General features: G+C 42.1%; 1 protein-coding gene across 1 annotated transcript; it reads left to right on the plus strand.

Annotated features, from left to right (window-relative positions):
• The first annotated feature begins 3,550 nt into the window (after positions 1-3,550).
• On the plus strand, positions 3,551-17,181 carry igsf10 (immunoglobulin superfamily, member 10). The gene is made up of 9 exons (XM_037774312.1): positions 3,551-3,800; positions 5,117-5,246; positions 5,799-6,189; positions 7,113-7,883; positions 8,009-9,808; positions 9,899-11,413; positions 12,371-13,274; positions 14,277-14,643; positions 14,727-17,181. The coding sequence occupies exons 1-9, from the start codon at positions 3,598-3,600 to the stop codon at positions 16,257-16,259; spliced, it is 7,614 nt and encodes a 2,537-aa protein (XP_037630240.1). The 5' UTR covers positions 3,551-3,597; the 3' UTR covers positions 16,260-17,181.
• The last annotated feature ends 8,573 nt before the right edge of the window (positions 17,182-25,754 follow it).

Below are 25,754 nucleotides of genomic sequence, written 5' to 3' on the forward strand. Positions count from 1 at the left end.
TTAAAGCCAAAGGGAAACAGTTTCCTTGGCAAGAAAGAAGATGGACCAGATTCAACTTTGTGATCAGCAGAATCACAAACAAACAAATCATTTTGTACTTGCCACATATGCAAAAACACACACACACACAAAACCTGTTGCCAGCCACGTCCGCCCCATCATCTCCTCAACCCTCTGAGCCTCTTGACACTGTCAGTCTGCCATCTTTAAGAAGAGGTTTAACTCTACCGTTATAATAATGACAAGACGTAATTAACTCTATTATGTGCCTCCCAAGGAGAAAATGTACGCTCTATTAGCAGAACAAATCCACTTTGATTGGGATTTAGTAACAAGCGTGAAATCCTGCATAATTGAATTAAGTCTTGTTTGTATTAAGATTATCTCGGAGAGGAGAATAGAGAATCATCAGAAACATCAATTGTTATGAAAGTTAGTGAATCACATGTGTGGCTGTCAATGAGCCTCTGACAATATAGAATTAATATTCCTCTTTCATCACAGTTGGTAAATTAAGTGTAACACACTTAAGAGAATGTCTTAAGGTGACTGAAGCATTACTCTTCATTAAACCTGCAGTAGGCAGAATGTTTTTGGCATCATTGGGAAGAAATTCCATAATAACCTTTCAGCATATTGTTATTCAAGTGCTCTGAGAGAAAACTAGACGTCTGCACCTCCTCATGGCTCTGTTTTCAGACTTTAAAAAAACTAGCCCGTGACGGGAGACTTGGGCCAATCACGGGTCATTTCAGAGAGAGAGCGTTCCTATTAGCTGTTCATTCAACGGAGGCAGCTGTCAATCACTCGCAAACTCCGATCAAACAGTCAAACTAGGCCGCGCTGATAAAATATTAATTAATATTCTGTAACTGTAATGCCTATGTCTGACCTCAAATGTTAACAGAAACATCTTGTAGTGTACTGTTTAGCTGCAAAATGAGAAAGTTTGCTCCGGCAGGTAGGCGGTGCTTGGTATTTCCTCAGCTGATCTCAACATGGCTGCTGGGTCGCAAACTTTCTCGTTTTGAGACAAGAAATAGGTATTACAGAATATTGATTCATATTTGATCAGTGCTGCCTAGTTTGACCGTTTGATTGGAGTTCGCCAGTGAACCTACCTACTGCTGCTTTAAGAGTAACAACAGCTAGAGCGAACCAATTATACTTCTTGGTTTCTGGGTGAGAAACACAACATATCGAAGCAAAACATCTGATTTAGGTGTCAGCGAGGAAGAGAAGAGAAGAGAAGAGAAGAGAAGAGAAGAGAAAAGGTGTTGTTGTCCACATGTGTTGGTGTGTTGTCCAGATGTTCAAGTAAACAAGCCAGTGACTTGGAGTAAGTGATGAAAGGGATCCCCGTAAACCCTCATTCCATGCACATTATTAGTCCACCAACACATTTGGAATGAAGTTCAGATCTCTTTGCTTATTGCACTGTGGTTTGAATATGACTGAAGGGACATACTGTAGTCATTAACAATCCTCTGTGTTACTAAAGATATAATAATCACAACTCTACAGATGTGCATATACTGTATGTGCAACTGTGTCTGTGTGTGTGTGTGGTTGTGATTCTCTGTGTGCATGCATTAGTGTCCAAAGCGTGTGTGTGTTTGTTGATGTTTTATGGTGTGGATGCGGGATGTGGTGACCCAGCAGCTTTGTGTGAAGGAACGTAGTATTTGGAGGCCAGAAACACACATTGTATGATTTAAAAACTGTTTACAAGCGAATGACTCAGAAACGTCGCTGGCGACAGCCACAGTGAGTCACCCGCAAATAGACGACACGCAGACTTTAACCTGGAGGTCAGTCAGTTGTTCTAATTTTAAAATTGTACCTATACATTTAGGACTTCAGGGTGCTACATGACACAATATCAAAAGAATTTACGTCTAACACATGTTTTTGTTTCACTTTTTTAGCTGTGAATTCACCATTATTTATACAATTTAACTTAAAAGTCTTGGACCTAAAAGTAAAAAAAAAGACAGACTTGTCCTCTAACATATCTGATACAGTTGTACCACTAACACTAACACTAGTAGCATTTGAAGGAAAAGTCTTCACCTCTAAATATGCTGATTTGTGGGCACAGAGGGACTCTTGAATTTCAACAAACTAGTCAAAATCATTGGATTTTGGATAGAGACAAAAACAAAAGAAACTGGCCCCCACATGCCTGGAACAATGGTTGTTTTGTGGTTTTTATCATAAGCGGAACACTCAAATACAAACAAAGGGATTTAAATGTCCCATTTTTGTGGGGAAGAAGAAAGTAAAATGCTTATTGAGCTAATCAGTTACACATTTTGTCCTTGACCATCATGACTGAACGGTGCTTTCATCTGACACAAAGAGTTTTGTGGCGTAGACAATCTCGGGGCACATGTCACACACATGTTATGTTATACCATGTCCAATTTTAATCATGCATATTATTATGATAGAGAGCCAAAGTCGATCATAAATCAATTCAGGGGCTACATCTAATAAATCACATCAGGGAAGCATTTCAATTCTTCAAAGTGCTTCTGTGGAAAACAATTTGGTGACCTACTTCCAAAACCTAATCACATTCCATAAATCACATATTATTGCAATTAATATTGTCCCGAGCAATTCAGTTGAGGAAGTCTGGAAGGTGTTTATCAGATGTGGGGTATTTCCAGCAGAGTTTTTCCAGGTTGCAGTAGTTACTCTAGGATTACATTACAGCAGAGTACAGGGGGGCGGAGGAGACCATGTGTGCTCTCAGCTGCAGGAGCTCACACAGAAATGACTCCCGTCCCTCTGCGGCTCACACACAGTGCACTCATCTGAAGAATCACACTGGACAACTACTGAAAGTGAATGAGGACCTTTTACTCTTTCATTGGATTGACATTGGGATTGACTTTACTACAAGTGCAGCAGTTCTGTTTTCTACAGCGGTTTAAGTGCGGTGAAGGAAACCGTAGGTGATTCACATTTCTTTTTTTTTTTTCCTGATATTACAATTGTATAAAGCCTAGACAGAGAATGTTTATGTTTCTTTGCATAAGATTTTGCATGTGACATGTTTATGTTTTTTATGACTTTATTACTATTCTAACTATGTGTGCTCTTGCTCAAAATACCTCCTCTTTACCTATAAATAATAATATATAAATTAATTTATTAAAACTAAATAGGAATACAAACTGGAAACGGTTGAGTGTGACATGATGGAAATTTTTAGAAAAAAATAATCTATCTATCTATCTATCTATCTATCTATCATCTATCTTTCTATCTATCTATCTATCTATCTATCTATCTATCATCTATCTTTCTATCTATCTATCTATCTATCTATCTATCTATCTATCTATCTGTCTGTCTGTCTTTCTCTGTCTATCTATCTATCTATCTATCTATCTATCTGCCTATCTATCTGCCTATCTATCTGTCTTTCTCTGTATATCTATCTATCTATCTATCTATCTATCTATGTATTTATCTAATCATTGGTAGTGATATTTGAAGTAAGTTCTCTTTAACTCTGTGCTTCTCTTTCCAGGTGGGTTTCATTAATGGTTCAGGATAAAGTCTAGCCCCTCTTGTCCGTGCACAATGAGTGTGTGTGGCTGCAGCACCTCATACCTGAGGAGGTGGCTGCTGAAGACTCTGTTGTTCTTGGCTGCTGTGCAGCCGACGAGCGGTGACTGCCCCAAATCATGCGTCTGCCACGTTCCCACTGAAGTGCACTGCACCTTCAGATACCTGACCGCAGTACCTGACCACATCCAGCCAGCTGTGGAAAGAATTAACCTCGGGTGAGCTTTCGCTTTCTCTCCGGCTTTTGACAGCTTGGAGAACTGCAGATACTCTCTGGGGGAAGACAAACGATAATTGCATTGATTGATTTAAACCACTGACTGTATAAACAGGAATAATATTACAAAGAAACTGTTAGCTACTGCATTTTCAGAGTTTAAACTAACAAAGCTATAACATCACTGGTTGGTAGTAAAAAAAAAATACATTCAGTTTTATATATATATATATATACAGTATATACAATAGAATATTTTTGGCATCAATGGGCAACCTTTCAGCATATTGTAATTCTGAGAGAAAACTAGACTTCTGCACCTCCTCATGACTCTGTTTTCAGTCTTTAAAAACTCTTGCCCGTGACAGAAGACTTTGGCCAATCACAGGTCATTTCAGAGAGAGAGAGTTCCTATTGGCGGTTTATTCAAAGGAGGCAGCTGTCAATCACTCGCGAAATCCGATCAAAGGTCAAAACAGGCAGCGCTGATCAAATATGAATCAATATTTTGTTACTGTAATGTCTATTTCTCTTATAAAGTGTTTTAGAAACATCTTGTAGTGTACTGTTTAGCTGTAAAATGAGAAAGTTTGCTCCGGCTGGTGGGCGGTGCTTGGTATTTCCTCAACTGATCTCAACATGGCTGCCGGGTCACAAACTTTCTCATTTTACAGCTAAACAGTACACTACAAGATGTTTCTGAAAACATTTGAGGCGAGAAATAAGCATTACAGTTACAGAAAATTGACTCATATTTAATCAGCGCTGCCTAGTTTGACCGTTTGATCGGAGTTCACGAAAGACTGACAGCTGCTCAAGGATGGCAGGCTCCAGCTCGGCTCTGATTGGTTGTTTTCCTCGGTCTGTGAAATCTTGCAGATGTCATTAGGAGTACCGGATGACACCGGAGGACACAGGGGCACATGATTTTTTTCAGATTACCTGCACTGCTGTTAGAATATAGCAACCGTTTTAGAAAAATACATTTTTTGAATCATATTTGCTCCAGTCTCACCTACCTCAGCTTATATTGACATCACCCAAACATTTTTCACCTGTCAAGGCAGGTCAGCTTAAACTCGTTAATACTTCTTGTAAGAACATGCATTACCATAATATCATCCTTCCTGTACCAACATAACTCTCTCATCTTCAACCTGAGCAGAGGTCTAATCTGGAAAAGTAATACAAAACACATGGGTGTGCAGGGCTTAAAATTAGACTATTTTCATTGTTCATTAATGTCCATAAAATAGTAATATATTGATACATTTGAGATGATAAGCTGAAGTCTGTTTTTCATTTCTCTGCTTTTAGGTACAACAGTATAACTGCCTTGAGAGAAAACGATCTTTCAGGACTTGAGAACATAGAGTTGTTGATGCTGCATAGCAACGCCATCCACAGTATTGACGACAGAGCCTTCCAAGACCTCAAGTCCTTACAGGTATAATCACGTGTTTGTCAGTCTCTTGTGAACAGATTACAGCCTTTCTTGTAATATTGGAATACAAGTTCGCTGTACATCAAAAGCATACAGTAGTGTGAAAAACCTGCCAGTATCCTATGGTGTAGTCCTTGTACATGATGAGACACAAACATCATGAATATACAATGTTACTTCCAAAATAATCAAAATATCAGTACAGTATTATGTAGTCCAGTACATCAGCACCACAAGCTTCAGACCACAGAAATTGTAGAGCTGATTTAACTCCTCTCTGGCACAGACTTCACAAAAAACACCAAGCTTCACAAAGAGAGCATTATTATGCGGCTTTCATAGTGGATTGTATTCCACTTGTATTTATTTTGTATTAAGTATGCTCTCAAATAAATTATTGCTTGCACTTTTCCAGACTAAATAAACACATTTTCTGCTGTCTAGACAACATTTCAATGTATCTCTCAATAATGTGCTGTTGGGTGTTAATATAATAGTCGTAAGTCAACATTCTTTTTGATAAACATCTCCAAATTTTCAATCACGTTCTCACAGGTCCTGAAGATGTCTTTTAATAAAGTAAAGGAAATCAAGAAAGAGACATTCAAAGGCCTGGATAGTCTGCTGAGACTCCACATGGACCACAACCACATTGACTTCATCAGCCCGGATGCTTTCTACGGCCTGACCAAACTGCAGTTGGTCCATCTGGAGGGGAACCGCCTCCAGCAGCTCCACCCAGACACATTCATCACACTGAGACACAGCCAGGTGTTCAAAGTGTCCTCCGTGAGAAACATTCACCTGTCGGAAAACCTCCTCACCACTCTGCCCGAAGATATCTTCTCAGGCTGCAGCCAGTTAGAGAACCTCTTCCTTCATGGCAACCCGTGGACGTGTGATTGTCGTATGAAGTGGTTCTCTGGGTGGGCACAGAGGAACACAGGTGAGGAGTGTGTGTTTGCTTTGGAGCAGTCTGAAAGCATTTATAGAGGTGTAGCTACATTTACTAGCAGCTTTAATGGTACATGTTCACAGGGGCGTTTTTTTATTGCGAGGGATCACCTGGCTTTCTAGTATTGGACGCTTGATGGGCTATCACTAGACCCAAGGCACTCTGCACCTGATTGGAAGAACACTTTCCCTTGTGAGCTGCTGCTCCCAGCTTTCAAACCAGAACCAACATGGTGGCTCATTTGGAAACTTTCTTCTCGTATATCACAAAAATAGTTCACCGAAATGTGTTTCTGAAAACATTTTATGTGAGAAATAAGCCATGCAGTTGCTGAATCTGTCTTTATTTTAGATCGGCAACACTTAGTTTAAAAGTTTCTCGGGAGTTTTCAGAGGTGGCGAGTCACGTCGTTTGCATAAAGTACCCTTTACGTCAACTTTATGCAAAGGAGAAGCGGCCAACGTGACGCCCCATCTCTTGAAACGCACCGCTACGCTTTCAGAATGCATTGCATGACTGTTTTCATAGACAATGAATGAGAAGCGTGGAAAAGACAGAGCCTGTGAACATGTACCATAAGATACATCTGTTTAATAGGTTATTCTTCTCACACTTAAAGTGGAATGCTTTTCGTGGATGGAATTGTATCCAAAGCTAGAAAGGCATATCCAAGGGAAACATATAAATCTTTGCAGAGAGACATCACTGGAGGCAGAAATCATGACATCTTCTCATCATGAGGGCTACAGAAAACACTAAAGCGTCAGAGGAACACTAGTTACACCATTTATGACTTGGCTAAAGTAAAACTAGATCAGTTTTGGTTTGGCAGGCCCATAGTGGGGAAACTGTAAATGATCTTTTCTTACATGCGAACAACTAAACGCATCATCACTCGATTTAAATGTTTCCAGGTGTGCTGAAATGCAAGCGAGACAGGAGATATCCGAGAGGCCAGCTGTGTCCTGTTTGTGAAAATCCTGCCCCTCACCACAACAGACCTCTATCCCTCCTCCCCGGTGATGGCTTCACTTGCACCAAACCCTGGATCCAACCTCATCTAAAGCAGAAAAACATCAGCCTTGATGAGGGGGACTTTACTCCAGTTTCCGCCAAAGACTTCATTGCCCCATTGGGCTCCATACAAATGAACCTGACCGACCAGTTTCACAATGATGCCAGCCTATCCTGCACTGTCCAGAGGCCCTCTGCTTTCGAGAACCTGACACAAACCTTGGAGGAGGCCGAGGAGGGAAACAATGTCACTGTGCTTACCGCTGGCATAATTACATATTTGGTGTGTAACACTGACCATGAACACATACAGCAGCTGTGGCAGATCCTGGCCACCTACAGTGATTCTCCCATGACACTTGAGAGAGGCGTAATGCTGGCCAGAAGCCCAGAAATGGTGTACAGGTATAGTCAGATAAAAACAAAGGAGGCAGAGGAAGGAATTCACACAAACATTGAAACTGACATTAAAGCCTCCCCTGCATGGCTGATGCAGGGAGAGGTGAGCTTCCAGCTGGACCGCACTTCTACCACTTTCTCCACTCTGCACATTAAGTACCAGTCTGCAGTCAACCTACGTGTGGAAAATACATCACCTAAGAGGGACCGCTATTCCTGGACCATGATCAAGCGAGATAATCAAACCAAGACTGAGCACGCTGTAATTACAGGTTAGAGATTAATACATAATTGCTGATTTGATCTTCACTTCAGTCTAATGTACCTATAATTAAACTGATGCATGAAAATCTACTGATGACAATTACTGTAATCATTTTTTCTTTTTTTTACGTAGGTGGTGTGGCGCAATTGAGCTGTCAAATCCAGGGTGAGCCAAAGCCTTTGTTGGAGTGGATTTTACCAGATGGAAGTAAGGTCAGAGCTCCTTATTCCAGTGAGGACAGGAGGATCATAATCACAGCTGACGGGAAGCTCACTCTACGGGGTGCAGATGCTTCAGACACCGGCCTCTACCGGTGCATCGCCACAAACTACCTGGATGCAGATGTCCTCGTCTTTCGAGTGACGATTCTGTCCCCGGATGTGGAAGAAGCTGAGGTCAACGGCGTCCAACTCTCACGGCCACTGGGTGGAAATCTGGTTCTTGACTGTAGCTCCTCAGGGAGTCCTGAGGCCTCGGTCCAGTGGGTTCTCCCTGATCACTCAGTGCTGGACAAGTCTCACGGGAACAGGAACGTGTACGAGAATGGAACCTTACTGATTCAGGGTCTTACAGCGAGGGACAGAGGATTTTACAGGTGTTTGGTTTCTAATCACCTGGGAGCTGATCTGCTCGTGTCGCAGGTGACAGTGATTGGAGAAACATCTGAAAAGGTGACAGTTTTGGACAATGAGGGCTCAGGGGTAGAAACAGAGGACAAGGTTGACCCTAGCTTGACTGAAAACACCCTCAATGAGATCCCCTCTTCCAGTCCCTCTGACAAAACCAGTCAAGAATCCAGGACCAAAACCTCAGATCGACCTTACCCCAGACTCAGGTCACAGGATAGAGGAGGTGGTGGAGGTAGACTGGGACAGAGAAGGAGGGGGAAAAACAGCAACAGACGCATCTGGAGTAGTAGGGTGTTTGATAAAGCTTCCAGGAAAGTGGACCCACGGCAATTTGCTGAATTTATGAAAAAGGCTCAAGGTGGGTCAAGAATAAAGACTGGCACAGAGAAAGAGGGGGTAAAATATGAAGACTCAAACACTGGTCTTTCTGGTGATGGTGAAATCGGCTCTGATGAGGCTCATAGTGAAGATCACCTCATCATTGTGCCAAGAATAGTCAAATCAACCACAGACAATCCTCAGAAAGGTAGACTAACCACCACTCAGACAGGTCAGGGTAGTAATGTAGCAACAATGGAAACCACAGTCAGCAATCATGACATACCAACAACAGAGTCATATATGCAGTCAGATTCTACACCAATCAAGTCTACATTCACACAACATCCAACAGAAAGGAGGGAAAGTCAAAGTGATGCAGCAACACCATATCACACAATTTCACCCAATGCAGGCTTTTCTAGTTTTGATGAGACCACTGATTTTTATGCCCTGGACAGAACTACCAAGCCAAACAGGCGCCCGGTCACTCTCCAACTTACTGTGACAGACACGTCACAAGAAACTCAGCTCCAGTTCTCAGGAGAACATCCCGCAGAGCCAGAGACATCCACCGGGGGATGGCTATCATTCACCACAGACCCTCATGTCACCCCAATGAGGGACGGCCCAGGCCCAGTCGAGCTAGTCGTTCACACGTCCACAGACCCAGAAAGCCGGACAACGTTCACAGCCGTCACCACCACGGAAAGACAGCAAGATGAGATAACCTTCCACACTACCCAAACCATCAAATCCCCCCGTCTGCCCGCAGGATCCACTATCATCTCCCGGCAGCAAATCCAAATCATCCCAAACAAGAACAGCAGAGGAGGGGGGCGTAGGAGGACCTTCCAAGGCCGCAGGAGAATCATTAAACCCAACAGGATCACTGACATACAGTCCTTCATTAATAAACTGAAACAGCCCTCATCGAAGAAGGAAGGGAATGCCACGGTGCCTTATAGAGTTGAACTAACCACAGGTAAGCAAATTGTTTTATTTTTGCATCATTGTTTAGTGTGTGGTATTTTGCATATCTATGTTTCCTTTTTTTCTTTATTTTTCCCCTCAGACTGTGACTGGGATAAAGACAAAAGGAAGACAGCAACCACGGATCTGCAGGTGGTCACACCAACAGCTTCCTCCAGTTCATCTTTACACAGAACAGAGAGACCTGCCGCTACACAAAAACCTGCAGCCTCTACCACAAACTATTACATTACTTCAAATGCCCCCTTCACCCATACTGAGTCTAGACAAGAGGTTTCCAGTGGCTACATAACCTCTGCTGATGCCCCGGAGTTTGATCCTACGATTGATCCCCTTTTGACCACAAATAAAGAACCGTCAATGTCCACCACGACCACTACTACAACCGCCTCGAAGGTTATTCGTGGAAGAATTCCATGGAACAGGCTGTTTGGAGGCAAAGAGAGGGAAAAGATACTTGGCAGGCTCAGGAAGCCATCCATCACCCAAAAAACCTCAACTACAGCTGAAACTAGAACAGCCACCCCAACCGCCACCCCTGCTGCTATGCCCACCACCACCGCAACCTCACTTTCTGAACCTGAGACTCTGTCCCCATCCAGACACACGGGGACTAAAGAGGGCTCATCAGATGATGACTATGGAGATTCATCCTCTGCAGATTTCAAGTTCACAACACTGCGACCCAGCTTTCACCATCTGACTACTACCAGCACACCATATTACTCCAAGTCTGCCCCCACTGCTGAAACACCACCAGAATCACAGACTCTACCTTCCCCACCAACTGTCAAACCGCCTTCAATTGAAAATCCTGATGAAGCCTCATCATCTGGGTCTGGGGGACTACCTGATAGTTGGTTTGTAACCAGACAGAGGCAAGGTGGGACAAGAGGACGGCAAGGGCGTAGAAAGAGGCCCTTTAGGGGCAGGAGACCCTTCAAGAAACCTGCAATTGCTAAAATACACCCTACTACCACAATTGAGGCTTTAACTACAACTACGGAGACAACCACACTACCACAGCGGACTGTTTCACTCTACAAGCACCTTTACACACCATCTAGGAATGAGGACAGAACTCCAGTAGTCGTTTCCACTGACTTGTATGAGGAATTTGACTGGAGCACATCTAGCAGTTTACCAGCCTATACTACAACCAAGACACCTTTGATTCCTTCAACCACATTCACCACCACCACCACATTCATGCCAGTTACCACAAAAGTGCCTTACACAACAGCTCGGACCAAAGTCCACAGCAACATCAGACCGCCAACGCAGAGGAACGCTAATCACGCCACTCATAGGCCACCAGTAAGGAGTGAACAGGAATACACCAACACCCCCTACAACAACATAGACACACACAATGCCATCTCTAGTGTTTATGATCAAGTCACTGGCAATGACGCTACAAATGACAATATTGCTGGCTTTGAACCCACTACAAAGGTCATGACAAGCAAGCCTAAGATAGTTGGGGGCAATGCAGCCAGCTTCACCGTGTTATCCAACTCAGACGCTTTCCTGCCATGTGAGGCTGTTGGAATCCCTCAGCCAGCTATAACCTGGAAGCGCTTCTCCTCAACCACAGGTAAAAAAACTATTTAATTCATTGTTATCATTTAGAAAAACAAAATACGTAGAAAAGGTTCAGGTGTAGGGTTTAACATCTTTTAAAAACCACGGGAAAAACTGCATTCTTGAATGAGAAAACAGCAAAACGAACATAAAAAACAATACAAATGGTAAATAAGTATATACAAATCACAATAGGGAAGGAAGTGCATTTTAAGAAGTAACTTAAAGGAAGGGCGCTTTCACAAGCCAAGATTTAGTCCAGTTTAATCTAACTCTGGTGCGGTTCAACCCATGGTGCAGTTTGTTTAGGCAGTTGTGACTGCAAACCAAAACAACCTGTCCGAGACCGTTTGCGAGAGGTGGTCTCAGACCGTTTCCTTGTGTGGTTCGATTACAGTGAGAACGTAATCCAACCCAATTGCAGGAAGTGACCCAAAACGCAGGCATTTGTTGAGATGGACACAGGTAAATGACAGGCTAACATGAGTGGGAGAAGACTTATATGGACTTCTGCAGAAATCTGGTATTTGCTTGACATCTGGGCCGAAGAGAACATTCAAAATATGCTAAATAAAGTCCACAAAAATAGTGACGTTTATAAAGTCATATGAGATAAACTGAAGGAGAAGGGATACGTGCGCACAGTAAATCATTTAAGGGTTCAAAGTGATAAAAAAAATGGCCCTGCTCCTTTGTACACATCCCTCAGCAAATTGATTTTTTTTAATTTGGTCCGCTTAAAATGTGCGCACTATGAAACCGAATCAGACTAAATTGAACACAAACCAAACTCTGATTCAGACAAGCCAAACAGACTGTGGCTTGTGAAAGCCCCCTAACACTACAGTGGATTTGTTTCTTTTTAAGTTCATTTGAATCCGTATTTGCGTCAGTAATGTTGTAAATAATGTTTTAGCATGTTTTTAAGTTGAATGTTTCTTAGAATAAATTCTCTTTCTCTCTCCTTCAGGAAGCACCATTACCGTTAAGGGGAAGATGGGCAAGTTTGAGGTGTTGAGCAATGGCACGCTGTCTATCCAGAATGCAAACATCAAGGACCGTGGCCAGTACATCTGTCTAGCTGAGAATGATCATGGATCAGATAAATTAATTGTCACCCTCTCTGTGGTGGCCTACCCCTCACGCATCCTGGAGCCAAAAATGCGTGAGATAAAGTCTCATGCAGGTAACACTGTGGAGATGAAATGTAACGCGGAGGGTCGGCCCACACCCATGATATCCTGGATCCTGGCCAACCGAACCCAGGTCAGGGGTCAAAACGCAGTGAAAGGAAGGGTATCAGTATCTGCTGAGGGGACTCTGGTCATTGAGCAGGTGTCCGTTTATGACAGAGGTCATTACAAATGTATCGCCAGTAATCCAGCTGGAGCTGATACTGCTACAGTTCGACTGCAGGTGGTGGCAGCTCCACCAGGTATCGTGGAGGAGAAACGACAGCAAGTGAAAGCAGCTGTAAGCCAAAACTTGTGGCTACCCTGCACCGGCCAAGGCAGCCCTCAGCCGACTATCCATTGGGTCCTCCATGATGGGTTAATGGTACAATCTAATAGACCTGCCAGTGACACAAGGATATCAGTGCACGGGAATGGAACCCTCCACATTGAGGATGTGACTCTAACAGACAGCGGCAAATATGAGTGTATTGCTACCAGCTCTACTGGCTCAGAGAGAAGGGTGGTGACCCTGACAGTAGAGAGGCGAGAGTCGGCACCTCAAATAGTGGAGACGTCCCAGCGCATGACAGTGTTGTTCTTCGGGGACCAGCTGAGATTAAACTGTTCAGCTACAGGATACCCTAAACCCAGGGTCATCTGGAGGCTGCCGTCTAAAGCTGTAGTGGACCAGTGGCACAGGTAAAAATAAACCCATCAGCAATGAAGAAAAGCTAAAACAGACATTTCTAATATTTTTGACAAAACAGATAAAACATGTCTTAACAGTTTTAAGGCCGTGCTAAACTTGCAAAAAGAAGCATGTGCTTCACTTCAGGATTTAGTAACAAGTCCCCATTCATGCACAAAGAACCAAAAGCCTATGGATTGGCATTTGGTCGAAGGTTTTCATATTTCCTAGTTTTTGGTTTCCTATATTTGGGTTATCCAAAAGCACAAAATAATCAAGTCACTGTTCAGATTGGGGCTTCAGAACAATCTCCATAAATACTGCATATTCTCAGTGTTACCACGAAAGTCAACCGCTGATCCTGGAAATATTTGCTAAAAAATAAATAGTACAGGCCATATTTTGATCACCAATAGAGAAACAGGAGGGTTCCTGAAGAATAGTGGCTTGCGGTATATACTGTATCTGTTTACAATTTATATGACCTCCCTCTATGCATGCAACAAGAGAAAAAAACAGCTGTGGAAAGATGCTGAAAGCTTGTTATTTTTAAGAAATACATGACTGAACATGAGTGTTTTTCAATTCATTGCCAAGGCCTTGGCTCGGTTTACTGGTCACTTCATAAAATCTTTAGACTCTTCAACCTCCCTAGAGAGTCTATGTGCATGTTTGTTTGGTACAAATAGTTCAGTTTTCCGCTGTTAGTGTTAATTTTTAAGCATTTGAAGATTTTCTTTGCAACCATAATGTTCTCATTTGAGTTTTCTTTTATATGGTTTCCCTTTATTTTAATGCAGTAATATAAAAATTGTTTGCTGACTGTGATGTGTGACCAAAAAATCAGGTAATTGTTTTTCAAGATTAGTTGGTAACAACACACAAACAAAGAGATACAGCTATATGAGTTACCTAGTAGATAGTGAATGGTGATTACTTACTGTATATGTGATCAGGCTTGATTCTGTTCCCTCTAAATAGTCTCTCTAATTTTCTGTCATGTGTTTTTCCAGGATGGGCAGCAGAATCCAGGTCCTGGATAATGGTACTCTTATTGTTAGCACTGTGACTGATAAAGATGCTGGAGACTATCTCTGTGTGGCACGGAACAAAATTGGTGATGATCTCCAACTCATGAAGGTCAGTGTGTCAATGAAGCCAGCCAAGATAGAGCCGAAGCTCTATGGAAAGAAGCAGGTACCCTACGGTAATGACTTTAAGGTCGACTGCAAGGCCTCGGGAGCACCAAAGCCAGAGATATCCTGGGGTCTACCAGATGGTACAGTGGTCAACAGCGCTCTTCAGTCTGACGCCAGCAGTGGAGGAGGACGAGCACGACGCTATACACTTTTTGACAATGGAACTCTCTACCTAAACCAGGTATGCAATGGCATGTCATCTTCCTCCATGAAACATAAAAAACCTTTTCAAAAGATTTACATCAATGTGTTATGCTTCTCCAGGTTGGTATGTCAGAGGAAGGGGCCTACACCTGCTATGCTGAGAACCAGGTGGGCAAGGATGAGATGCATTTACATATCACTGTGGTGACCGCTGCCCCCAGGATACGTCCAACCGACCAGACGTATGCCAGGGTGAAGCCAGAGGGGAACATCCGCTTTGACTGCGAAGCACTTGGGGAGCCCAAACCAAAGATCCTGTGGATGCTGCCCAACAACGACGTCATTGCGGCATCTAATGAACGCTACCTAATGCACGTCAACGGCTCCTTGGATATCAGGGATGTGAAGCTTATTGATGCTGGGGAGTATGTCTGTATGGCTCGAAACCCCGCTGGAGAAGACAGAAAAGTCTACAAGCTTGATCTAGAAGGGAATCCACCAGTGATCAATGGCTACCGGCAGAACAGGACTGTAATCAAAGATGTAGCTGCTAAATACACCAGGAAATTAATAAACTGTAAGGCTGAGGGTGATCCCACGCCTAGTATCACTTGGATTATGCCTGATAACATCTTTCTGCCAGCACCATACTTTGGCAGCAGGATTAATGTCCACCATAATGGGACATTAGAGATTCGTAACGTGCGACCGACTGATACCGCCGAGTTCATCTGCATGGCAAGGAATGATGGAGGAGAGGCAGTAATGGTGGTGCAGCTGGAGGTGAGCAGTAAACTCAGAAGGCCGATCTTCAAGAACCCCTTCAATGAACGTATCGTGTCTCGGATTGGGAAAACCACAGTTCTGAACTGCTCTGCTGATGGATACCCAATGCCGGAGATCACTTGGACTTTGCCTAATGGAACACGGTTTACTGGTGGCCACCACCTAGCCAACAATGGGACTTTAGTCATCCACAACACTGGCAAAGACGATGCTGGGAAATACCGCTGTGGTGCCAAGAACTTCATAGGCTACATAGAGAAGCTGATCATTTTGGATGTGGGGCAGAAGCCTTACATCCTGACGAGGCCTAGGGGCATCATACGCAGTGTGTCAGGAGAACCTCTCTTCCTTCATTGTCTATCTGATGGGAATCCCAGACCCCGAATCCACTGGACCATTCCTGGAGGCCACACTCTTACTCGGCCTCAAGTCCTCGGGCGCTACCAGTTACTAGAGAACGGTACTTTGGTTGTTCAGGGTACAACTCTCCACGACCGAGGGAACTACATCTGCAGGGCTCGGAGCGATGTTGGGGAGGCTGTGCTCACTGTCCCCGTTATTATCATTGCCTACCCTCCACGGATCACAACAGGGCCACCTCCCAGTGTGAGGGTAGTAACCGGGACACCTATCCAGCTTAACTGTGCCGCCATTGGGATCCCCAAGCCAGAGATCACCTGGGAGTTGCCCGATCGCTCAGTTCTGTCAGCGGCAGAACAGGGCAGGCCCATGGGTAGCGAACTGCTCCACCCTCAGGGCACACTTATCATTCAGAGGCCCAAAGCCTCAGACTCTGGAACATACAAGTGCCTGGCCAAGAACCACCTGGGTACAGACTCAAAGGTCACCTATGTACATATATTGTGAGAAAAAGACAAGACTGAGGGAGGACGGTGGCATATACGAATGTAAAAATGAACACTCTTGTGTCTGCGAGGTACAGTGCATGTTTTCTCACATGTGGATTTGTGAGGATCACAGCTAGTGGAATATTATTTTAAAAAGTGACAAACGTGGATTGAAAAAAATAAACATAGCACAAGAAGAGAAAGGAAACAGACATTTTATAGGGAAAACATGTTTTTTTTTAACTGGAAAACCCAGCCTTGGGCAAGAAAGTTGTTATTGTAACTTTGGAACCGGGGGTCTGGAAATTCATAGGTAGTTTTCATTTGGGGTGGTCCTCATGGGAGCGAAAAAGGGCCAGAGTCAAACTTAAAGTGATTTCTCTGACCAGGCGTTCCTGGCCGCACATAATGATACTATTACAGCACATACAGAGAGGGAGAAAGAATTGTGTGACAGAAAAAAAAGGGTCCCAAGAGGCTTTTAATTCGCTTCAGACATTGGCCAGAAGTTGTTGCTGTCATTACACATTGCTTTGTCTTGACACCAAATGAAAAAGACAGCAGGCAGAGTATATTAAAATGTCTTTCGAGAGCAATTCATTGAATTTCGCAGTGAAAAATAGATTTGTTAAAAAAATATATGAGGCGTGTTTTACACTGGATACATACTGTATCTGCATGGACAATACAGTATTTTTGTCACATCCTATTTCTTTATTATACTTTTTATATTTTCATGACAATTTAAAGCAGATTTCTTTATGTCTATTTGCAGTGCAGTTCATTGGTCAAAACACACACTACCAATCTATTGTGTTGTACACAAGAATTTACAGTAATGTTATACATTATGCTAATCTGTAATAATACAGTATATGTTTATCTATTTGTAGTATCTACTTTATCGAAGTATGGGAGACAAAATGACATTAAAAAGAAAACATGGCTCATGTCTTTTTAATGTTTTATTGTACTATTTGATAATAGTTTAAATTAGACATGCGTCATATATATGAAACATAACTGTTGAAGATACACAGAACTGGCTGTTAATACTAGTAGGCTATTATAATGCTGTTGTAATGAAGGTCATTAGGATTATCCAGTTCACCCTACAGGAGGAGGTTATGGCTCTGGCTGTAGTAGAAATCTTCCAGACACACACAGTTTCAACTCTCCAGCTGTGAAAATAGTTCTTTAACCAGCTCTTCAATGTGCAAGACCCACAGGGGAGCCTTTGATTTTTGTTTGTGATTGAGTGCTGACTTTACTGCCCTCCTGCAATTTATACAGAAAGAAAAGGGAGGATGTTTAGACAGAAAGGGGGAACAGTGACATATATTTTAAAATTCCTGTTTCCAAAGTTAGATTTTAAGGAAAGATAGAAATCTATGACCTGTAACACTAAAACTTAAATTAATGATGGTGAATTAATGTCCTTAGTGAAATGGTCTTCTATTTACTTTAGCATTGTTTGCTCTCTTACCACTGCAGTCTTAAGTCATTTTTAAGGGCGTTCATTAAGACAAATACTCCCTCTGTGCCTTAAGGGCAACAACTGGAACCAATTTCTCAGTAAATTGCACCAATTGTGGATCGCCTATAATGACGCGCATTTAAAATAAGGCTAAAGCTTCCTTTTTGCGAGGCCTCATAAATACTGCTGCGACTTGTACTGAGGTTATATCATTCTGCATTAACTAGGAAAACAAGAAAAAACAGAAAAAAATACATTAAATAAAGGAACCGATTCTGTGTCCCATGAGATGAAATTGTAGTAGTTAATAGAGTTACACTTTTAAATCCACTACATTGTGTGGGAATGGGGTAGAGACTTATATTTGTAAATTCATTTTACCAAAAAAATTCATAAAAAGGTTTCTGATAAAAATTCGGAAGAAAATATACTGTACCAGAGTCGTTCCTACAGTCTCTTCCCGATGCTGGAGTATGAAGGACAGCTTTAAACACAATCATTAAACAGGAAATAATTCATTTAAAGTGGCGTCCAATATGATAACAGCTGCATTTTAATGGGGAAGTCAGTGGTTAGTCCTCAAGTGTGTACGTTCCAATAAATCAATTTTTGAGATCTCAGAAAAAACAAATTTTTTCCAAAGTTCAGAGCCAGTCTACACAGTGTGTTATGACCCAGACAGATATGGGGAAAGAGGGAATTGTCTTCCATAAACTTTGGAATGCAGGCTACTCGCTTCATGATTTGAGAGACTGATTTCATATGTGAGCTGGGCGACAACCACACACAAATTAAACTAATTAAGTGATGTCTATAAAAAAACACCACATATTGTGATGTATGGCTCTTCAATGTAAAAGACAGTTTGTCATTCGCACCAGGTGCCCTCTGCGGATGGTGAGTTTATTTGTTCAGTTCTGGTTTTGCGGTTCATGTTATGAGAATGATGGAGTTTACCGTCCGCTGACTTGGATATTTATGGGAATTTATGTGATTTTCCCATTTGCTCTTTTCCTCTTGGGTGTTTAAAGGAAACGAGTTGAAGTCTAACACGTACCATTTAAAATATGGTTTTATAAGAAGCTACTGAAAGGGGAGGTGTGTGCTTTTTGTTTTTACCAGGTCAAATATAATATACCTCATAACCCAATTTCTGGTTTCAGCTGTTAAAGTGAGACACTGTATTTCACGAGATGAATAAACAAAACCTGTTTTTACACTAGATGAGGTAGGTAAAAGTATGGCCACTCCTTGGCCACCTCGGAGATTGTGGAAAAACAGAACAAATCTGCACAAAATCAAATGACTTGTTGATGAGAAGATTGTCCTCATTATCCCAAGCCACAATTTCTCCAAGGGACTCACAGTATACACAATTTCCTGGAAGCAAGATTTTTCACATTTATTTACCTCTACTTTTTTATCTGGATTCAGCTGCCAAGACAGTCTGAACCTCAACATAGTCTTTAACGCAAACTGCAGGGAACATTTAACAATAGATGCTCTGTTCAACCAGAAATTCCTATCTTGATATTCTCCATGTTTCCATCCAGCAGCAAGGCCGTCCATCACCACTCCAGGAACCAATGATCTGTTCAGTCACTCAATAAGTCAGTGACTCTGCATTTAATGTGTCTAGTGCACCGGGGTTTTTATCTTAGATATACAGTTTATACAGAAAAGCCCTTATTTTTCAGTGAGGATTAGTTCTCATTAACATTATTTAGGTTGATACTGATATTTAGGAGTTCCAATAACGATATATTGGGAGATAGTAATTGTTTTAATATACACACATAGCATATACAAACAATCTTGATATGGATCCCTTTGACACGGTTTCTAAAAGAAGTACTGCACTGCAAGTTCTTGTTAGGCTATTGGCCAACATATACACCGATATTGATATATCTGCATTAAGCTACTGTAATATTAGCAGATATATCTGCCTGAACAAAATAGATCTGAAAGGAGAGTGACTATTGGACTTAAATGCATAGTTTATAGCATTTCGGGGGATCTGCTGGCAGAATTGGAATATAATATTAATAAGTATGTTTTCCTTAGTGTATAATTGCATGCAACTAAGAATCATTGTGATAAATCCTACACACTGCACACTTTAAATTTGACAGGTGGCTTAAAATACCATATGTGTAAATCTGCTGGATGTGTAAATCAGTAACTGTTTGCTAACACGTTCACCATGTCAATATTAAAAGGTGATAATATGTCAGTGTTTCCCCCTGGTTGCCAAAAAATCTGTTATTGCACATTTAGGGAAAAAATTGTTAGGTACATACCAGTAGTCATACCTACTTCCTTAGTTACAAACACTCCAACTCTGTTGCTAATGATTAATTTTTAGCAAATTCACTTTTGATCAACATTCAGTACACTCTTTAATTGTTGTAGGTGAATGTTTGCTTCAAAGACCTTTTTACTTCTCATAGCAGGAAAAGAACAGGTGGGAATAATAACACTAACGATGGCTCAGTGTCACAGGAAGTCATATCAGTCAGCCATCATGTACTGATGGGCCGTTAATATTATTAATTACATATGCTATGATGTCAAAAGGTCTATGAATCAAACATTTACCAACAACAATTAATAATACAGCCAGCATTTGTTTTCACCGTCATTTCAGGAAATATGTATATTGTACCATTCATTTAGGAATTCATACCTACTTATGAAACGGAGTGGGCAATACCTGAATGAGTAATGACAAACAATTGAAAAAAAAAGGTAAACTTAGAACTGAGTGGGGTAAAGTGGAAAGGAAGGATAAAATCCACCGGGTCCGTAGACGAGGGAAACCAGGGAACGGTGAGACATATTTTTGGTCTGTGGTATGAATTCCATACTTCAGCTAGAAGGCTAGCAGCCTGAACATGGAAACTGATCTCAAGAGAGGACTGCTGGGAGCCGACCAACAGCAGTCTGAGACAGTACTTCTCTGTTAGCTCAGAGTCTGTCTTATTTCTTTGATGCTGCAAACTTGGCAACAAGCAAAGTCCTCAGCAGAAGTGGACCACTTGCTTCATTGTTGCTGCTATCCAAACTTATGGGTGGAAAAGTCTTTTCAAACATAACCAAAGTGGCTCGTCCTTTGTGGACGCACACACACGCTTGCTCGTACGGTAGATCGGCGTCTCTCTCAGTACCTGTGGCGATGCTGGAATTTCACACCGGCGTCGCAGAATCCACACATCCACCTTCCAGCCACAAGTAAGACAGATTCATCTTTGCACCTCTCTCCCAGGTCGGATCTGTCACGCTGCGATGGTGGGTCCAGGTTTCTCGGACCATTGCTTCTTAGGAAAAGGTTTCAGTTTTACCGGCGGGAGCTAATACGTTGGCCATTAGTAAGGGAAAGGAAAGTATGCAGGTATCAGCTGTCGTCTTGCTCCCACGGCTGCATTTAAATCAACAGTTGATTTACAGTAGGAGTCTGTATATGAAAGCTCTCAAGGCCTTTCTCTTCCTCAGATATCGTCTGTAAGTGTCAAAAGTTATCCTTTAAGCACTATAAACCAGATATGAGAGCCAGACACAGGGGCAAAGGTACAATCATAAATCAACTGAGTTTATCCATAAATTGTCCAAAACTGTCAGTAAGTGAATACTGGAACCATTAAATGTAAAAGGGGCCTAATAAATACAATAACAAAAAGGATTTTATGTATATTATAAGGCATGGGACACACTTTTTAATGGGACCAAATCCCTCAGTCTCTGTCCTGAGGGCAGTGGAAGTACGTCAGTGGGGGGTTCTCCGACCTGATCGGGTGCAGATGTGGTTCTTTGGTCCCCAGAGAGTAACCAGGTGGACTGCTGGAGCCCACTGCTGTATACCTAACCTTCCTCACTCCAGTCGCACAAACACCAAACTAAAAACATCAAAGCACTTCTAAATGATTGAGTCCCGAAGGGGGGAAAGCTTTTAAACAAGCCAGCTCACCCAATTAGGCTGCATCAACAATGTGGCACTGCTACTTTACAGCAGTTCTTTTGACAGGTTTAGCTTTTCCAGGAAACTTTTCAAGTTCAGTGATAATTGATAAAGATACGTGGGGTGTTAGTATTGGTACCTTGAGGGTAAAGAAACTTCTAGAGGGATTTGGCATTAACCCTCTGAGACCCACAATAGACACGTTTTTGTTTTTTTTAAGCGGGTACAGGGGGTCTTTAAAGGGAGATAACAGGTCAACAGTAGATGTCACATAGAAGTGGTGTACATCATCTGAAAGCTGGAAACCTGAAGATTAATTTCAGATGCAGCTCAGCACTGTGTGTCAAGTTGTTCTAGTCATAAATCAGAAATAAACATGAATTAATTAAATAATGAATTATATAGTGATTGTAAAAGTGTATAAGGGTTTAGAACATGATGATAGAAGTATATGATGGCCATTCCCATGCTCTATTGCAGTATATCTAATAAGTTGTTGCAGACATTTTGGGGTTGATACCATTTGATAGATTTGGTGCTAAATTTAAGCATTTTCTACCTTTCAAGAACTGATAAAATTGACCAATAATCCCTCCAAAATACCACATTAAGACACCAAGACCTTGAGGAACACTATGAAAAAAAGCCATGCTCTGTGCTTTTTTATCAAAAGCTTTTGACATTTGGAGATTTCTGCAAGAATAGCATTTTCCGGCGGTTAGATGACGAGCACTTCTGTTCTGTAAACTGCTCAGAAACCCCCTTAGTGTCAATATAGCTAAGGAAAGCCATCCATCCTCTGAATGCTCTAGGTCTCTAGTTTGTGGCTGTAAAGTTTCATGAGGCTGTGATTATCCTAGAGGTCACCACAGGTCATTTTACACAGTGAGGTCAAATTTCAAAAAATGGTCTCACTATATGAAATTGCTACTATGGGGACTAACATCATCACACATAAATACAATTCCACAAAAATCTCAGCTTTACAGTGATACCCAATTTATATAATTCCGCTGTTGGACTGTTTAGGGACCCCAGTATGCAGAAATATTCAAACACATCATTTTAGAATACGCAAAATTAACACATTTATACTGTATTTAAAAAACTGCATGTTTTTTGCCCCACCTGCATGTGATTATTATAAAGTGGACATGTCTGTTAAGACTCGTGGGTACCCATAGAACCCATTTTCATTCACATATCTTGAGGTCAGAGGTCAAGGGACCCCTTTGAAAATGGCCATGCCAGATTATCCTTGGCAAAATGTAGCCCAAATTTGGAGCAATATTTATCCTCCTTCCTGACAAGTTACCATGACATGGTATCATATTGTTTCATATGATATCTCTACCTTCACTATAGCTCTAAAACTGAGCCTGCTACAGCCTCTGAAAGACAGTAAAGTCAGTCGGGATCGCAGGTCTCAGAGGGTGACATTTAATAATAATGTCCCTAACATTACCTTTGGTCAGGCTTTTAATTTCATTGAGGCCTGCACATCTTTACTGAGGTAAGGTAATTGTTGTGGGAATAATGCCGTCTGTATTTCTCCTGTTGAACTGGTTTCCCATATTTCTTCCTGAAATCTAATTGTTTCCAGCACAAGAAGATAGAGCCCAAGTTGGAGGGCTGCTGTGAAAGACAGTCAAGAGCAATAGCAATCCTTCACTCAGACACGTCCACGGTCAGCATTTCCTCTGTGCGTCTGGAAAATGCATTTAACACTATGTAGTAAAGCCAATGTGTAATTTAGATGGTATCTGGAGGAGCTGTAACACTGGCTGAGGAACACCTATAAATAAAAAAACGAGACAGTAGCAGGAGTCTCAGCTTTGGACAGCTCTATAAAAAATTGTCCGTGTCCTATATGCATGTTCTCTAGACAGACGTTCTTGTAGACATATATTGTCCATGATAAATATAAATATGTAATGTGGGATTGTCAATCTAATTATCTGTTGTGCTGTATATAATATTAGTGATATATTCACACATTCACACTTACACTTTGAGCTTTTATATATCTAGAAACACAGTAAAGACTACTTCACTGAGATAATATTACCCAGCCAAATCATGCAACTACGTACCCTGGTTGTGTTATCCTGACAGGCAACCAATAGATGGCATCAACAGCTCTAATAACCATACTGTATCTGTTCTGTCAGTCTAAATAGCTCAGATGATTAAATAAGATTTAAACATGAAAATCTTCATGTGTTGCGCTGTTAAACTTGTAAACAGACTCAGAGGTTTAGTTTCACACCAAGTGAAGTCAATTTACATGACATCATTTAGACCATCTGCTGCGGCTTGTCTGCTCTACACTGTAAAAGTCTTTATGACACCTAGCAACCTCAGATACCACAATGACATCACAGGAAAAGCAGGCCCTCATTATAGCTCTGAGTTCACTGGTTGCTACTGAAGTCATGTTTGCTACTTAGATCATTATAGATATCCCCTAAAGCAGTTTTCAGTCCTCATTTTCTCACATATTGATTTATATCTAGTGTCAAGGAAACGGTTGGGATGGCTTTGATTCAAGTAACAAATAAATGTGTTCCCACAAGGCCTTGACATGTCTTTGATTGGGAGTGTATATACCCTCTATGGTGCCATTCCAGTGGTGAAAATGTGATAAAGTACCCTCCAGGGTGTCCTTCCAGTGGAGAAAATGTGATGAAGTGCCCTCTAGGGGGCTCGTCCTTTGGAGAAAATGTGATAGTACCCTCTGGGGCGCCTTTCCAGTGGAGAAAATGTGATAAAGTGCCCTCCAGGGTGTCCTTACAGTGGAGAAAATGTGATGAAGTGCCCTCCAGGGTGTCCTTACAGTGGAGAAAATGTGATGAAGTACCCTAGGGTGCCTCTGCATTGGAGAAAATGTGATAGTACCCTTGGGTTCCCCTCCAAGTGGAGAAAATGTGATGAATGCTTTCTTGAATGCCTTTCCAGTGTAGAAAATGTGATGGGGTGCCCTCTAGGGTGTCCTTCCAGTCGAGAAGATGTGATGAAGTGCCCTAGGGTGCCCTCCCAGTGGAGAAAATGTGATAGTGTCCTCTAGGGTGCCCTTCCAGTGGAGAAAATGTGATAGTGTCCTCTAGGGTGCCCTTCCAGTGGAGAAAATGTGATGAAGTGCCCTAGGGTGGCCTTCCAGTGGAGAACATGTGATAGTGCCCTTCATGGGTGCCCGTCCAGTGGAGAAAATATGATGAAGTGCCCTCTAGGGTGCCCTTCCAGTGGAGAACATGTGATGGAGTGCCCTCTGGGATGGCCTTAAAATTGAGAAAACTTGATGCAGTGGCATATAGGCTGCCCTACGTGCTAGAAAACTTTCTGGGTGCTGATGCCCCACCACATGCAGCTGTTGCCCTTTGTATTTTTTCGCCTTTGCCTCTTAGACAGCCTGAGTCCGCCATTGACCTTTTTGCACACGTATTCCCCACCATTGGGGTTAACAGCTGAAGCTGACACTTTCGGCCCTGTCCCTTGGCCTATCTGCTGCCCTCTGTGTGCACACAGGTCTCTGCTGAGCACACAGAGACACCCTGTCAAATATGCTCGGTATCCCAGACTGGCCAGCCTCTCAAAGGGAGCTGTTGTCCTTCTCTTTCAAATTCTCATGCCACAGCTTTGCATCCTGCTTTCTCAGGCAGCAGGGCAAAGAGCAGACAAACATCAACACCCTGGATGAGAATTTAAAAGAGGAATGCCATCGCTGACAGGTGCCGGAGGCACTCAAAAAGTGTTTTGGTTTCATTGCCATTGCAGATGGAGTTTTCCCTCATGACCAAGCTGATGGCTTAATGACTTTGAGAGAGCTGATGCTTTGAGTTGATTGTACTGCTTATGCATACAAATTACTATGACGATTGTCACAGTGTTACAGATGTATTTAAACATGCGTTAACTGATTTTTTTTTCGCCACTTCGAAGCACAAAAAGCTGTAAACACAACATATGCTCATGTTATAAAGATGTTATGGTGAATTTGTTAGGATACAGTTGCCTATTTACATATCCAGCAGACAAATAGCAACATTAGAATTCATTTGGAGTCCTGTTTCTATTCATCT

This window comes from Sebastes umbrosus, chromosome 7 (genome assembly GCF_015220745.1).
Source record: "Sebastes umbrosus isolate fSebUmb1 chromosome 7, fSebUmb1.pri, whole genome shotgun sequence".
In the NCBI taxonomy this organism is placed as follows: domain Eukaryota; kingdom Metazoa; phylum Chordata; class Actinopteri; order Perciformes; family Sebastidae; genus Sebastes; species Sebastes umbrosus.